The sequence below is a fragment of the Engystomops pustulosus genome, chromosome 4 (assembly GCF_040894005.1).
Source record: "Engystomops pustulosus chromosome 4, aEngPut4.maternal, whole genome shotgun sequence".
In the NCBI taxonomy this organism is placed as follows: Eukaryota; Metazoa; Chordata; class Amphibia; order Anura; family Leptodactylidae; genus Engystomops; species Engystomops pustulosus.
The window spans coordinates 224,600,734-224,617,355 of NC_092414.1; the positions used below are offsets into that span (position 1 = coordinate 224,600,734).

At 48.1% G+C, this 16,622-nt stretch overlaps 1 protein-coding gene across 4 annotated transcripts in view; it reads right to left on the reverse strand.

Moving 5' to 3' along the window:
- Positions 1–834: 834 nt before the first annotated feature.
- Positions 835–16,622, reverse strand: part of NYAP1 (neuronal tyrosine phosphorylated phosphoinositide-3-kinase adaptor 1) — a 139,893-nt gene continuing 124,105 nt past the window's right edge. For 3 of the 4 annotated variants that reach the window (XM_072150042.1, XM_072150040.1, XM_072150043.1), the window contains 6 exons: positions 13,472–13,633; positions 6,291–6,571; positions 5,029–6,111; positions 4,760–4,948; positions 4,186–4,265; positions 2,698–3,468 (listed from right to left, as the gene is read on the reverse strand). In XM_072150042.1, coding sequence (XP_072006143.1) covers positions 3,226–3,468; positions 4,186–4,265; positions 4,760–4,948; positions 5,029–6,111; positions 6,291–6,571; positions 13,472–13,593 — 1,998 coding nt within the window. In that variant the 5' untranslated portion in view covers positions 13,594–13,633 and the 3' untranslated portion in view covers positions 2,698–3,225. Of the gene's footprint in view, positions 1,322–2,697; positions 3,469–4,185; positions 4,266–4,759; positions 4,949–5,028; positions 6,112–6,290; positions 6,572–13,471; positions 13,634–16,622 lie in introns of those variants that run through there. The other variant, XR_011855137.1, reaches the window with a different exon arrangement.

Sequence of the window (16,622 nt, forward strand, 5' to 3'; positions counted from 1 at the left end):
AAGTAAGAAAGTAATTAAAAAGATATTGTCAGAAATTTTTTTTTTTTTAAATGAGAAAAATTTTGATATTTTTGCCAATTGGTTAAACAGAAGATAAATCCTAAAAAAAATGTTTTCTAATAATTTGGTAAATTTGAAAAAATAATAAACAGAATAGAAATGAGCGATGCATAAAAATGTGTAGTATGTCAAATAAAGGTATACAAAATGATAATAATTGAAATAAAAATATACAAAATTAAATAATAAAAGACACAATAACAGAAGTTTATCATAAATAAAAATACAAAATACAATAAAAAAAATTATAAATACAAAATAATTGGTAAAAGAAATATGCAATAAAAATAAAAATTAGATTAAAAAATAATCAATATAAAAATATGCAAAAGGAAATAATAAAATTAACAACGCAAAAATTAAAAAAATAATTTCAATAAAAATTAATTGCAATAAAAATACACACAAAAAAATAGAACACACAATTAAATAAATGTATCATGCATAAAAATACAAAATATAATATAAATAAAATAAGAAAACTGTACGGGCAAAGTAATGATAGAATTAGTAAAATAAATATGTAATAATAAAAATTTGAATGTGAAAAAAATAATCAATATACAAATATGCAAAATGAAATAATAAAATAAACAATGCAATACATGTATAATTAAAAAAATTGAAATAAAAATACACAAAAAAAATTAATAAAATACACAATTAAATAAATGTATCATAAATAAAAATACAAAATATGATATAAATAAAATAAGAAAACTGTACGTGCAAAATAATGATAGAATTAGTAAAATAAATATGTAATAATAAAAATTTGAATGGGAAAAAATAACCAGTATATAAATAAGCAAAATGAAAGAATAAACAATAAACAATTCAATAAATTAATAAAAAAAATAAAAAATAATTCAAAGTAATAATAATAATTTTACACGAAAATGTTTCCAATTTGAAATCACGGGATATGATATAATGTGAAATATAAAAAACTTATCTTTTTCATACAATAAAGACCAATATTAAATAACATCATCTGTACAGAGATAATAAATTAATTTACTTCACCTCTTAGAACAGATAAAAAATAAATAAATGAAAACAAATACAATGAAATACAAAGTGATAAATATAAGACGTGATAATAACCGCAGGCCCCTCCCATAATGCACTTGATTCATTTTCTTTCCTCTTTGTGTAAAATAAATAGGAATAAAGTGAAGAAATAAGAGATGGAAGCGTCCGATACATGAATGACACGAAGCTACAATCGTTACGATCTCGTCTGCCTTGCCTTGTCCTCCTATGTACAAAAACAAGTTTATATACACGAATAAATACTTTATTATTGAGTTCAGAAAAACCACCCTAGAAAGTCAACGCCCTCGGGATCGGGTGGAGATTTTTGTGTTTGCAATTTTTTTTAGTAAAAACGTGGGGTTGATTTCCTCCTGCATTTTTTAGAAAGTAGTCAGCTGCTCGGCGGGAAGAGGCTGGGGCGCGAGGGGTTACTCCACACACCCATAGAGAAGAGCCCCCTCCCGACCACCTGGGGCAGTGATGGAGAACCTATTAGAGACCCAGCGTCCAAACTACAACCAAAATCCACTTATGTACTGTGACGTGCCAATGTGGCATTTTAAGCAGTAACTACTCGTTCTTCCACGTCTTACAATCGTATCGGCAGCCCAAGGTCACCGATACAGCTGAAAGAAGGAGGCAAATTCAGACTCTCATTGTAGCTTCTCTCTCGGGTCTCTCTGTAGAGGAGGAATGGTGGGTCCAGCAGGAGGACCTCCAAAGATACTGCAGCCCCGTCCACACCTTCTCAATTTTCCCGCAGTTCCAATCAGCCAATGAAGTGTCGCTTTAAAATATCGCAAGAGCAACATCTCACAAGTTGCCTGGGACTGCCGGAAGATTCGGTGGATTTGTCCCATTTGGTGAAATCTGCCCTGCGGTGATGGCCTGAAGGGCTCCGATGCCACCTCTGGCACCCGTGCCATAGGTTCGCCACCAGTGACCTATGGGATCAGCCGGCCATACACATTAGATTCCTTTTGGAAGATCCCATTATTGTTTGTGGGGGAGGTCTACTAGTGAGTCACCAGATGTCTCCATCACACACCTCTTTGGAGACATCACGACAGGAAGTGACATCACGACCTCCACATTACAACAAGGAAGACCTGGAAAGGGGGAGGAGGGGAGAATCTTCAATTCGGGTGGTGGAGTGGACACTTGTCATCTCTACTTAGATCCTCTGAGGTAAGAGGAGTCAGACTAGTAGGGTTTGGCCTCCAGTCATCTAATGTGTATGGCCGGCTAGAGGCAGCGCCGCCAGATTTCCTAGGACTTCATTGGCGTTTCCCAATACTCCTAGCGGCCACCAATCAATCAACAGCACCAAGTACAAAGAACACTTAAAGGGAAACTCCATGGGACATCTTCTCGTGAGAGCGGCTGTGTTTGCCCCCTGGAGTAACCTCTCTGGTGGTAGCGCTAGTACTAGATGACTAGTGAGGGCCACCCCTGGAGTAACCTCTCTGGTGGTAGCGCTAGTACTAGATGACTAGTGAGGGCCACCCCTGGAGTAACCTCTCTGGTGGTAGCGCTAGTACTAGATGACTAGTGAGGGCCACCCCTGGAGTAACCTCTCTGGTGGTAGCGCTAGTACTAGATGACTAGTGAGGGCCACCCCTGGAGTAACCTCTCTGGTGGTAGCGCTAGTACTAGATGACTAGTGAGGGCCACCCCTGGAGTAACCTCTCTGGTGGTAGCGCTAGTACTAGATGACTAGTGAGGGCCACCCCTGGAGTAATCCTATAAGTTATAGGGCCTATAGGCCTATATACAGCCTATAGGAGCGCAGCTGACTAGTTGCATGGATTTGCCCACTGCTGGTGGAGCCCCCTGGCTGTGTGGATGCCTCCACGTGGTTCTGCCCGGTTAGCCCTTGACCTTGCTGCCGAGTGACCCCCAGGCCCCAATGCCTTTGGGGGAGGGGTGCCACAACTTAAACGAGATGGAGTATCACCCTCATCTTCCCTTGTCCCACCCCTTCATCCATTGTAAGATACTAGGTGCTCACTCACACTCTGCCATCTCTGTATCTGCAGACTATTGCCCCCGCAGACCTCCTCTCTTGCCCACCTCTACCGCAGGGTTTCGGCCAGCGCCCCTGGGTACAAAGAGGGGGTGAGGATCTCAGATGGCAGTATCCCACAGCACAGCCTGTTGCCGATGGCAAGGTGGAGTCCCACCCTTCCGAACTTCGGACCCCCGCCTCCAGCTGGGCAGAATGGGCAGGCTTTCCTGCTTGCAGAGCCCCCTCTCCGCCCTGGGCTGCCGTGACTTGATCTCGTGGCACAGAAATCTCTTCCTCTCAATCACTTCCTGTAATTTCCCATCACGTTCCCGGCCACCAGGGGGCAGTGTTGGGGTGGGGGCCTGGTGGAAAGAGAGAGAGAAGGTCAAGAGACAATATCTTGGAACAGGGACCAGCGAGCTGTTTGCATGCAGGAGTAATGCTCTGCAGGGTGGCCAGGTGATATGCATTCAATAGGAATGGTCTACATCAGGTTGGGGAATAACGCTCTGCACGGTTTTTGGCTGATCTGCATGGAGAAGTAACGACTTCAGATTACAGCAGCAGAGATAGGTGCAGTAATACTCTGCGGGGGGGAGGGGGGGGGGATAAAAGGCCAGGAGAGATACTCTGCAGGGGTCTGAGACAGTCTGCATGCATCTGTAAAGAGTGGAGAAATCTTCTGCAGGGAGATCGCAGACTATGAGCATGCAAGGGTCATGCTCTACAGACAGTCGCGATAGTCTGCACTCAGGTAAGGGAGATAACCGGCAAGGCTGCAGGGAGTAAGAGGATCTTAAAGGAAATGAGGTCAGAAAACGGCATAAGGTAATCAGCATGAAGGCGAATTGCTCTGCGGAGAAAGGAGATGGTCACAATGCAGCAGTAATGCTCTGCAGAGAGATGAGTGAACTCCATTGGGGAAAAATGTTCTGCAGAGAGAGAGAATGGTAAAATGATGTGATGAGTTATTGCGCAGCGGTCATATCTGCATGTAGTAGCAATGCTCTGCACAAAGGAGAGTGAGCTGCATGCGGAAGTAATGCTCTGCAGAGGTCGGAGGGTAACATGCACAGTACCTGACTTTGCCTGTGGGCGGTTGTCTGGCGCACCCCAGAGGTGGAGGCTGAGCGGCCCAGGCGATATCCACCTCCAAAATCTGCAGGAAGGAGACAGGAACATATGGTCAGCAGCCGTGCACTCACTCACCAGCAGGGGGCATCGCCAGGCAGTACACTGTACACATAGGGGCTCATTTAATTACCCGGTCCAGTCATGATCCAGCGGCGCGTTCTCCGACGAGGATTCGGTTCTGCCGGGATTCACTAAGATCGTGCACCCGATATCCTGCATGTGTCGCTGCTGCGCCAAGGTCGGACGGAGTTCACCTTCTTCTTCCTGGTGCATGTAAGTGCTGATCTTGCGTCACAAATTATTTTTTAAATTCTGCATTTTTTCCGAATCCGTCGGGTTGTCCGACGGCCACGCCCCCCCCCCCATTTCTGTCGCATGAAAGACGGCACCGATGCGCCAAAATCAGATCGCGTGTGCCAAAATTCTGGGGCAATTCGGCGCAAATTGGAAATCGTCGAGAAATACATGATTTGGACCCTAAGTAAATGAGCCCCATAGTGACAAGGTGCCAGTTATTACCTGCACTCCTGTGGCATGCTGGGAAAGTTTGGCATGGCACTGGAAGACCGGTCCTCGCCGCCCCACGAGCAATTGCGCTGTCCAGGCTTTGTTGGCTCCGCACAGGGATCCCGGACATGGTCGTAGCGTGAGCGGTCTTCTCCGGTCTTGCTGGATTCCCATTCCAAGCGCGGGGGACATCAGTCAATGCTGGGAAGAGACAGACCATTACCATTATAGGGTGCCTCTGCCCCAGCACCCATAACACCCAGCTGAGTGAACTGACTTACGTTCACCAAGTTGACTCCGTCGCCCACAGGACATCCTTCTCTGAAGCTCCCACATGGAGCCGGGCCTTTCCTCATCTGCTGCACCCGCTCCAACACCTGCTCGAGTCTCGGGGGCCTGAATGACGGGTGTTCGTGAGCCCTTCACGCTGCTCTCATATGCTGGTGGTCTCTTGCCTGTTGGGTATGTCCAGACGGCAGGAGAAGCCGGCTCCCCTTGGAGGTTTGCTGAAGGAGGTCGACTCGGGGGTTGTGTGCCAGCCACTCGGGATGCTGGACAGATGAGTCCGGCCAAGACGGAGATCTCTCGCTCTGTTTTCTCCTCAACCTGTGAGGCTGGTAAGAGAGAGTGCGTCACCTTGACGGAAGAATACACCATGGTATAAGAAAGAGCTTTGTCCCGATTATGTCCATGGGGAATGGGTAACATTGATGCCCCCTTTTCCTGTGAGGACGTTGACCCTCTTGGGGTTTCTGACTCTGGTCTTCTCTGGGCAGAGGTCTGTGGGGGCAATGGTGTAGAGTGACTGCGAGCGCGACCAGACGGAGGCAGATGGACAGATGATAAGGAAGTTGTCATCTCTTTGTGAGGAACCGGTAGTTTAGACGATGAGGCCGGCTGTGAAGACTTTGTGACTTTGTGTCCCTTTCCAGATGGTGCTCCAAGAAGAGGAGGCCGATGCTGTAGTAAGTTGGGAAAAGGTGGTGGGATGTCCACCTCGGGAGTTCTGGGTGGTGGAAGTCTTCGATGTTGAGGATGTCGCAGATGAGATGGCTGCTCTTCGTGGAGTGGGTATTTCATTTCCTCATAGATCGCTTCTTCTTCACCATCTGACTCCTCTTCTGGTGGTGCTGGGGTGGTTGGGGGGGGAGGAGGTCTTCGAGACGCATTTCCTACCATCTCAATGTACACGGGTTCATCTGGGGAGGGTGAAGCGGCGCGGGTGCTAGACATAAGAATGGCAGATGTTGAGGCAGGTCGGTTTACGTAAGTCTCGTCAAAGGAGGCAGAGAGATGTGTATGGGGGCTGCGCTGTGGCTTCTGTGGGGGCATCCGGCGGGTTTCAGAGGCACTTTTTAGGGATCCTATAAGAAAAAAATAGTCAGGTCATTAGGAACACTGAAAGTTCAGACGAGTTTTGCCTCCAACTAGATCCTCAGTATCAAACTTTTGGTGGGTGGCCCCGGGCCCCCACCAGTCCTGGGAGCTAAGTCACTGCCCGAACCACCCATATTGTAATCCTGCCTCAGTATTTTCATCTTACCTTCTTTTCTGATCCTACGTTCCTCTGCTGTCCTTCCCTCTCCACCAAGGCTGAGTTTTGTGCTGGGGTTTCTCTTAGGTTTAGCAGGGGGTCTCCTCCCTGGGGGACCACCTTCATTTCCACTGTCTTCTGGTGCGCTGCCCACTGAGTGACAGGAGAGAGACCGTGGGGCCATGGCACTGGCACACGGGAGAGGGGCGCGCTCCTGAGAGGCTGGCATTGTCATGAAGCCCATACGGAAATGGCGACGAAATGAAGCCATGTCCCGAACCTTTACCGAGCTACACAAACACAAAGCACAATAGTTACTACTTAGGATCATCACTGAGGCCGTATGGTGGCAGGATGTTTATTCACCAGTGTGTGCGGTAATGGCAGCGGCTGATGACTGGTTCCAGCAGAAAAATCTTAAATTATATTATTCTGTTCCCTTATAAAGAATCACTGGAACATTATACAAGCTCTTATATCTCTTGTGTCTCCCCCTCATCCTCATAGACTGTAATCTCTTGTGTCTCCCCCTCATCCTCATAGACTGTAATCTCTTGTGTCACCCCTCATCCTCATAGACTGTAAGCTCTTGTGTCACCACTAATCCTCATAGACTGTAAGCTCTTGTGTCACCCCCTCATCCTCATAGACTGTAAGCTCTTGTGTCACCCCCTCATCCTCATATACTGTAATCTCTTGTGTCTCCCCCTCATCCTCATAGACTGTAAGCTCTTGTGTCACCCCCTCATCCTCATAGACTGTAAGCTCTTGTGTCACCCCCTCATCCTCATAGACTGTAAGCTCTTGTGTCACCCCCTCATCCTCATAGATTGTAAGCTCTTGTGTCCTCCCTCATCCTCATAGACTGTAAGCTCTTGTGTCCCCCCTCATCCTCATAGACTGTAAGCTCTTGTGTCCCCCCTCATCCTCATAGACTGTAAGCTCTTGTGTCACCCCCTCATCCTCATAGACTGTAAGCTCTTGTGTCACCCCCTCATCCTCATATACTGTAATCTCTTGTGTCTACCCCTCATCCTCATAGACTGTAAGCTCTTGTGTCTCCCCCTCATCCTCATAGACTGTAATCTCTTGTGTCTCCCCCTCATCCTCATAGACTGTAAGCTCTCGTGTCACCCCCTCATCCTCATAGACTGTAAGCTCTCGTGTCACCCACTCATCCTCATAGACTGTAAGCTCTTGTGTCACCCCCTCATCCTCATAGATTGTAAGCTCTTGTGTCCTCCCTCATCCTCATAGACTGTAAGCTCTTGTGTCCCCCCTCATCCTCATAGACTGTAAGCTCTTGTGTCACCCCCTCATCCTCATAGACTGTAAGCTCTTGTGTCACCCCCTCATCCTCATAGATTGTAAGCTCTTGTGTTCCTCCTCATCCTCATAGACTGTAAGCTCTTGTGTCACCCCCTCATCCTCATAGACTGTAAGCTCTTGTGTCACCCCCTCATCCTCATAGATTGTAAGCTCTTGTGTCCTCCCTCATCCTCATAGACTGTAAGCTCTTGTGTCACCCCCTCATCCTCATAGACTGTAAGCTCGTGTCCCTCCTCATCCTCAGACTGTAATCTCTTGTGTCCCCCCTCATCCTCATAGACTGTAAGCTCTTGTGTCCCCCCTCATCCTCATAGACTGTAAGCTCTTGTGTCCCCCCCCTCATCCTCATAGACTGTAAGCTCTTGTGTCACCCCTCATCCTCATAGACTGTAAGCTCTTGTGTCCTCCCCTCATCCTCATAGACTGTAAGCTCTTGTGTCACCCCCTCATCCTCATAGATTGTAAGCTCTTGTGTTCCTCCTCATCCTCATAGACTGTAAGCTCTTGTGTCACCCCCTCATCCTCATAGACTGTAAGCTCTTGTGTCACCCCCTCATCCTCATAGACTGTAAGCTCTTGTGTCACCCCCTCATCCTCATAGACTGTAAGCTCTTGTGTCACCCCCTCATCCTCATAGACTGTAAGCTCTTGTGTCATCCCCTAATCCTCATAGACTGTAAGCTCTTGTGTCACCCCTCATCCTCATAGACTGTAAGCTCTTGTGTCCCCCCCCTCATCCTCATAGACTGTAAGCTCTTGTGTCACCCCCTCATCCTCATAGACTGTAAGCTCGTGTCCCTCCTCATCCTCAGACTGTAATCTCTTGTGTCCCCCCTCATCCTCATAGACTGTAAGCTCTTGTGTCCCCCCCCTCATCCTCATAGACTGTAAGCTCTTGTGTCACCCCTCATCCTCATAGACTGTAAGCTCTTGTGTCCTCCCCTCATCCTCATAGACTGTAAGCTCTTGTGTCACCCCCTCATCCTCATAGACTGTAAGCTGTTGTGTCTCCCCCTCATCCTCATAGACTGTAAGCTCTTGCGTCCCCCTCATCCTCATAGACTGTAAGCTCTTGTGTCCTCCCCTCATCCTCATAGACTGTAAGCTCTTGTGTCACCCCCTCATCCTCATAGACTGTAAGCTCTTGTGTCTCCCCCCTCATCCTCATAGACTGTAAGCTCTTGTGTCTCCCCCCTCATCCTCATAGACTGTAAGCTCTTGTGTCTCCCCCCTCATCCTCATAGACTGTAAGCTCTTATGTCTCCCCCTCATTCTCATAGACTGTAAGCTCTTGTGTCCCCCCTCATCCTCATAGACTGTAAGCTCTTGTGTCTCCCCCCTCATCCTCATAGACTGTAAGCTCTTGTGTCTCCCCCCTCATCCTCATAGACTGTAAGCTCTTGTGTCTCCCCCTCATCCTCATAGACTGTAAGCTCTTGTGTCCCCCCCTCATCCTCATAGACTGTAAGCTCTTGTGTCCCCCCCTCATCCTCATAGACTGTAAGCTCTTGTGTCCCCCCCTCATCCTCATAGACTGTAAGCTCTTGTGTCCTCCCTCATCCTCATAGACTGTAAGCTCTTGTGTCACCCCCTCATCCTCATAGACTGTAAGCTCTTATGTCTCCCCCCTCATCCTCATAGACTGTAAGCTCTTGTGTCACCACTAATCCTCATAGACTGTAAGCTCTTGTGTCACCCCCTCATCCTCATAGACTGTAAGCTCTTGTGTCACCCCCTCATCCTCATAGACTGTAAGCTCTTGCGTCCCCCTCATCCTCATAGACTGTAAGCTCTTGTGTCCTCCCCTCATCCTCATAGACTGTAAGCTCTTATGTCTCCCCCTCATTCTCATAGACTGTAAGCTCTTGTGTCACCCCCTCATCCTCATAGACTGTAAGCTCTTGTGTCTCCCCCCTCATCCTCATAGACTGTAAGCTCTTGTGTCTCCCCCCTCATCCTCATAGACTGTAAGCTCTTGTGTCACCCCCTCATCCTCATAGACTGTAAGCTCTTGTGTCTCCCCCCTCATCCTCATAGACTGTAAGCTCTTATGTCTCCCCCTCATTCTCATAGACTGTAAGCTCTTGTGTCCCCCCCTCATTCTCATAGACTGTAAGCTCTTGTGTCCCCCCTCATCCTCATAGACTGTAAGCTCTTGTGTCCCCCCTCATCCTCATAGACTGTAAGCTCTTGTGTCCTCCCTCATCCTCATAGACTGTAAGCTCTTGTGTCACCCCCTCATCCTCATAGACTGTAAGCTCTTGTGTCACCCCCTCATCCTCATAGACTGTAAGCTCTTGTGTCTCCCCCTCATCCTCATAGACTGTAAGCTCTTGTGTCCCCCCTCATCCTCATAGACTGTAAGCTCTTGTGTCCTCCCTCATCCTCATAGACTGTAAGCTCTTGTGTCACCCCCTCATCCTCATAGACTGTAAGCTCTTGTGTCACCTCCTCATCCTCATAGACTGTAAGCTCTTGTGTCCCCCCTCATCCTCATAGACTGTAAGCTCTTGTGTCATCCCTCATCCTCATAGACTGTAAGCTCTTGTGTCACCTCCTCATCCTCATAGACTGTAAGCTCTTGTGTCCTCCCTCATCCTCATAGACTGTAAGCTCTTGTGTCCCCCCTCATCCTCATAGACTGTAAGCTCTTGTGTCATCCCTCATCCTCATAGACTGTAAGCTCTTGTGTCATCCCTCATCCTCATAGACTGTAAGCTCTTGTGTCACCCCCTCATCCTCATAGACTGTAAGCTCTTGTGTCCTCCCCTCATTCTCATAGACTGTAAGCTCTTGTGTCACCCCCTCATCCTCATAGACTGTAAGCTCTTGTGTCACCTCCTCATCCTCATAGACTGTAAGCTCTTGTGTCACCCCTTATCCTCATAGACTGTAAGCTCTTGTGTCATCCCTCATCCTCATAGACTGTAAGCTCTTGTGTCCCCCCCTCATCCTCATGGACTGTAAGCTCTTGTGTCACCCCCTCATCCTCATATACTGTAAGCTCTTGTGTCACCCCCTCATCCTCATAGACTGTAAGCTCTTGTGTCACCCCCTCATCCTCATAGACTGTAAGCTCTTGTGTCCCCCCTCATCCTCATAGACTGTAAGCTCTTGTGTCATCCCTCATCCTCATAGACTGTAAGCTCTTGTGTCACCTCCTCATCCTCATAGACTGTAAGCTCTTGTGTCATCCCTCATCCTCATAGACTGTAAGCTCTTGTGTCACCTCCTCATCCTCATAGAATGTAAGCTCTTGTGTCCCCCCTCATCCTCATAGACTGTAAGCTCTTGTGTCATCCCTCATCCTCATAGACTGTAAGCTCTTGTGTCACCTCCTCATCCTCATAGACTGTAAGCTCTTGTGTCATCCCTCATCCTCATAGACTGTAAGCTCTTGTGTCACCTCCTCATCCTCATAGAATGTAAGCTCTTGTGTCATCCCTCATCCTCATAGACTGTAAGCTCTTGTGTCATCCCTCATCCTCATAGACTGTAAGCTCTTGTGTCCCCCCCTCATCCTCATGGACTGTAAGCTCTTGTGTCACCCCCTCATCCTCATATACTGTAAGCTCTTGTGTCACCCCCTCATCCTCATAGACTGTAAGCTCTTGTGTCACCCCCTCATCCTCATAGACTGTAAGCTCTTGTGTCCTCCCCTCATTCTCATAGACTGTAAGCTCTTGTGTCACCCCCTCATCCTCATAGACTGTAATCTCTTGTGTCAACCCTTGTCATCCTCATAGACTGTAAGCTCTTGTGTCAACCCTTGTCATCCTCATAGACTGTAAGCTCTTGTGTCACCTCCTCATCCTCATAGACTGTAAGCTCTTGTGTCACCCCCTCATCCTCATATACTGTAAGCTCTTGTGTCACCCCCTCATCCTCATAGACTGTAAGCTCTTGTGTCACCCCTTATCCTCATAGACTGTAAGCTCTTGTGTCACCCCCTCATCCTCATAGACTGTAAGCTCTTGTGTCTCCTCATCCATATAGACTGTAAGCTCTTGTGTCACCTCCTCATCCTCATAGACTGTAAGCTCTTGTGTCCCTCCCCTCATCCTCATAGACTGTAAGCTCTTGTGTCAACCCCTCATCCTCATAGACTGTAAGCTCTTGTGTCACCCCCTCATCCTCATAGACTGTAAGCTCTTGTGTCCCCCTCATCCTCATAGACTGTAAGCTCTTGTGTCCCCCCTCATCCTCATAGACTGTAAGCTCTTGTGTCCCTCCCCTCATCCTCATAGACTGTAAGCTCTTGTGTCCTCCCCTCATCCTCATAGACTGTAAGCTCGTGTCAGCCCTCATCCTCATAGACTGTAAGCTCTTGTGTCCTCCCCTCATTCTCATAGACTGTAAGCTCTTGTGTCACTCCCTCATCCTCAGACTGTAAGCTCTTGTGTCCCCCCTCATCCTCATAGACTGTAAGCTCTTGTGTCACCCCCTCATCCTCATAGACTGTAAGCTCTTTTGTCACCCCCTCATCCTCATATACTGTAAGCTCTTGTGTCACCCCCTCATCCTCATAGACTGTAATCTCTTGTGTCAACCCTTGTCATCCTCATAGACTGTAAGCTCTTGTGTCAACCCTTGTCATCCTCATAGACTGTAAGCTCTTGTGTCACCTCCTCATCCTCATAGACTGTAAGCTCTTGTGTCACCCCCTCATCCTCATAGACTGTAAGCTCTTGTGTCACCCCTTATCCTCATAGACTGTAAGCTCTTATGTCTCCCCCCTCATCCTCATAGACTGTAAGCTCTTGTGTCACCCCCTCATCCTCATAGACTGTAAGCTCTTGTGTCTCCTCATCCTCATAGACTGTAAGCTCTTGTGTCCCTCCCCTCATCCTCATAGACTGTAAGCTCTTGTGTCAACCCCTCATCCTCATAGACTGTAAGCTCTTGTGTCACCCCCTCATCCTCATAGACTGTAAGCTCTTGTGTCCCCCTCATCCTCATAGACTGTAAGCTCTTGTGTCCCCCCTCATCCTCATAGACTGTAAGCTCTTGTGTCCCTCCCCTCATCCTCATAGACTGTAAGCTCTTGTGTCCTCCCCTCATCCTCATAGACTGTAAGCTCGTGTCAGCCCCTCATCCTCATAGACTGTACGCTCTTGTGTCACCCCCTCATCCTCATAGACTGTAAGCTCTTGTGTCACCCCCTCATCCTCATATACTGTAAGCTCTTGTGTCACCCCCTCATCCTCATAGACTGTAAGCTCTTGTGTCACCCCCTCATCATCATAGACTGTAAGCTCTTGTGTCCCCCCTCATCCTCATAGACTGTAAGCTCTTGTGTCACCCCCTCATCCTCATAGACTGTAAGCTCTTGTGTCACCCCCTCATCCTCATAGACTGTAAGCTCTTGTGTCACTCCCTCATCCTCATAGACTGTAAGCTCTTGTGCCCCCCCCCTCATCCTCATAGACTGTAAGCTCTTGTGTCCCCCTCATCCTCATAGACTGTAAGCTCTTGTGTCACCCGCTCATCCTCATAGACTGTAAGCTCTTGTGTCACCCCCTCATCCTTATAGACAGTAAGCTCTTGTGTCACCCCTCATCCTCATAGACTGTAAGCTCTTGTGTCACCCCTCATCCTCATAGACTGTAAGCTCTTGTGTCACCCCCTCATCCTCATAGACTGTAAGCTCTTGTGTCACCCCCTCATCCTCATAGACTGTAAGCTCTTGTGTCACCCCCTCATCCTCATAGACTGTAAGCTCTTGTGTCCCCCCCTCATCCTCATAGACTGTAAGCTCTTGTGTCACTCCCTCATCCTCATAGACTGTAAGCTCTTGTGTCACTCCCTCATCCTCATAGACTGTAAGCTCTTGTGTCCTCCCCTCATCCTCATCTCTTTACCTTTTCTTGGGCTCCTCCTCCTTCTGTCTCCACTCCACCCGGCTCTTCCTGTAGAGCAGGTTCATGGCTCCAGCCTTTTCTGTCCCGAGAAATGTCACAGTGTCAGAGGAGCTGGGGGTCATCTTCTGGGAACAGACCTTCAGACCCAGCCGAGGGTGGAGACTGGGGGCAACAAAGAAGAACCGCAGACAATAAGAAGAGCAGCTCATAGTGGAGGTTGTCCCGGGGCTCCATTGGGGTATGAACCCCGGATCTCTCATACTTTAGGATGTTCCTACTGATGGTCCCGAGTGTTATTAGAAAATGGTAATCAGAAAGGGAAGATCCTCTCCCCCCTTATCTATCATTTTTGCTGATATTATTGTACTCCGTCCCTCTACTCCCTGGGTGACCTCTACCCCCTGGGTGACCTCTATGCACATCAGCTCTTCCATCCCTCCTTCACCACTCTCCTCCTCTCACGCTTTTTATGCTTTATCTCACCCCCTATCCCTTCACCATCTCCTTCTATTCTCCTCCTACTAGCGGCAGGGGAGGTCTCTCCTAACCCTGGTCCTACTCCAAACTTTCCACTACTCATAGAAGTCCTGCAAACCTCGTCCATATCCAGTGCATCACTGGTCTATCTCTCATCCTCTTATATATCCTTTCAGATGTCCCTCTGCAACGCCCGCTCTGTGTGCAATAAACTTGTATCCATTCATGATCTGCTTCTTTCCAGGTCGTTTGACCTCCTGGCCATCACTGAAACATGGATCCAGCAGGACGACACTGCCTCCCCCGCTGCTCTGTGCTCTAGTGGCCTGCAATTCTCTCACTCCTCCAGACTTCTCTCCCCACCGTGCACCTTCCTGGTCATTCCTCCTGCACCCTTCTTTTTTACATCATTAATGAAAATACAAGATGAACCGTAATATAAAATGTCCATGAGCAGCACATTGCATAGTGAGAAAGATTTACCAAGCGTGCATAATACAAAATTATTTCCTTATGATTAAGGAGAACAAAAATAAAGACTAGTCAGGTGGTTCGGGTACGCACCAAACGTGCATATAAGAAAGCAGAGAGGAGGGAGACAGGCTAAGGAAAGAGGCGAAGAGGAAGATGCCGGTGGGGGTGGGCGGGGCCTGGCTACACGTTTGCTATGTGATAGTGAGTAAGTTTATGAGAATGTATGGTTTACACGAGAGCCACAAAAATCAAGCCACAGGGCCCAACACTTGTAGTACTGAGGGACAGCATTGTTGAGGTCAGGGGTCAGAGGTCTTCCATCCTCTAAATGCGGGCAATTTCCTCAAACCACCGAGATTGTGGGCGGTCTAGCGCTCTTCCACAGCCTAGGGAGAACTGTTCAGAGGTGGCCGAGCAATCAGCGGGAGGGGTCGTGAATAGGATACACAAGAAGGGATAGAAGATTCGTTGGCCAAGGTGACCACCATCAGCTTGTTAATGAGGACATTCCCACCAGTTATGTGTCATAGTCGCTCTATCTGATGAACAAAACCAACACGTATCTGATGTAGCCGGGAAAATAAAGTGCCACTTGACCGGGACCATATATCACCGGGACAGGATTCTATATTTGGTCTCCTGAGCCTTGTAAGACTTTGGGAATTCATGGCTCAGCTCTAAAGATCTGCTTCAGGCTTCAGATGAAAACGTTTTGCCAAGTTTGTGTTCCCAACTCTGGACAAAGAGCGGGAGGGACGAGGAATGGGAGGAGATAATCAGACCATGGACTATGGACACTCTACCCTTCAGCAAGGCTGGAGGTGCACACAGGTCTTCAGAAGGGGTGAGGTCCCTGTGCAAGCACCAACGCTCTTTTTGGGCACTGTAAGAGTTGTGGGTACTCCGGTAGTGTCCTACTGAAGCGTCGCTGGTCAGGCAGCAGGACATCCACCGGTTTGATCCCATTAGTGGACAGGACATCTCTAAATGTCAGATCCGGATCTTCTCTGGTTCTTCCCAAGAAAGTACCTTATACCAGGTAGAAAATCAGAATTGCCTGTAACGGGAACTAGAGGACCATCTAGAGAGCCGATTGTCCTGTTTCTCAGAGTAGTTCGGTGAGAGTGGGGGATATAACAAAGGGCAATATCAGCATTTGGACGGCCGGTGCAGGGGATCGGGGAGAGTCGATAGAGGCCATGGAGAAAGGTCAGATTCCAGCTGTAGCCATAGTCTAGCTCTCGACGAGTGGAAACAGTCCAAGATTCTAACTGCAGCGCCGTCTCCATAGTTTGCCCTCCAGCCTGTAAGGGACAATCCTCCATTGGGTTTCCGACTTATCAGCACTGCCCTTGTAACTCTAGCTGTAGAGGAGGTCCATACATTTCCCTATAAGGGTTGAGACTTCGCAGAAGAAAGATGCAGGTGAATTGTCAGGGATATTCTGGACGAGTATAAAAGCCCAGGCAGAACATTCATCTTCATGGCATCTATGTGTCCCAGCCAAGAAACCTGCAGCTCAATCCATCTTTATTGAGAGCAATAAGGGGGGTGCAGTCTACTGAGAAGATGTCCTTCAAATGTGCCGGGGCGCGAATGCCTAAATACTTAACAGATCTCGTCTCCCATGAGAAAGGAACTGTGGTCTTTTAGTCAACCCCGTGTCCAGGCCGACCCCCATCATCACGCGCTTTGATACATTAACTTTATAAATCCTGAAATAGCTAGAGGTATCTAAGACTCCCATGAGAACTGCAGGGATGTGAGGGGATCCGAGATGTATAAAAGTACGTCATCAGCATTGGCTGAGCATTTGTATTGATGGGAGCCGACATGGACCCCGCGTATGGCTTGGTCCCGCCTAATGGAAGCATGAAGATGTTCCATGCCTAGAGAATAGAGAATGGGAGCGACGGCCTGTCGTGTTCCATTTTTAATGGGTAAGGCGGGTGACAGGTACCTGTTTAACCTAACTCTGTCCCACGGATCACGGTACAGCGCTTGGATGCGCATCAGCGTGTGCTACCAATGCCATAGTTACTCAGAGCTCCCTGTAAGAAACCCCAGTCCACCCTGTCAAACACCTTCACAGCATCCAAAGAGCAGAACTAGGGGACCTCCAGATCTCCGCACATGATGCAGTAATGAGAAGGTCTTCAGCGTATTCTCCCTGCCCTCACGTGGGGATAAAGCCTTCCTG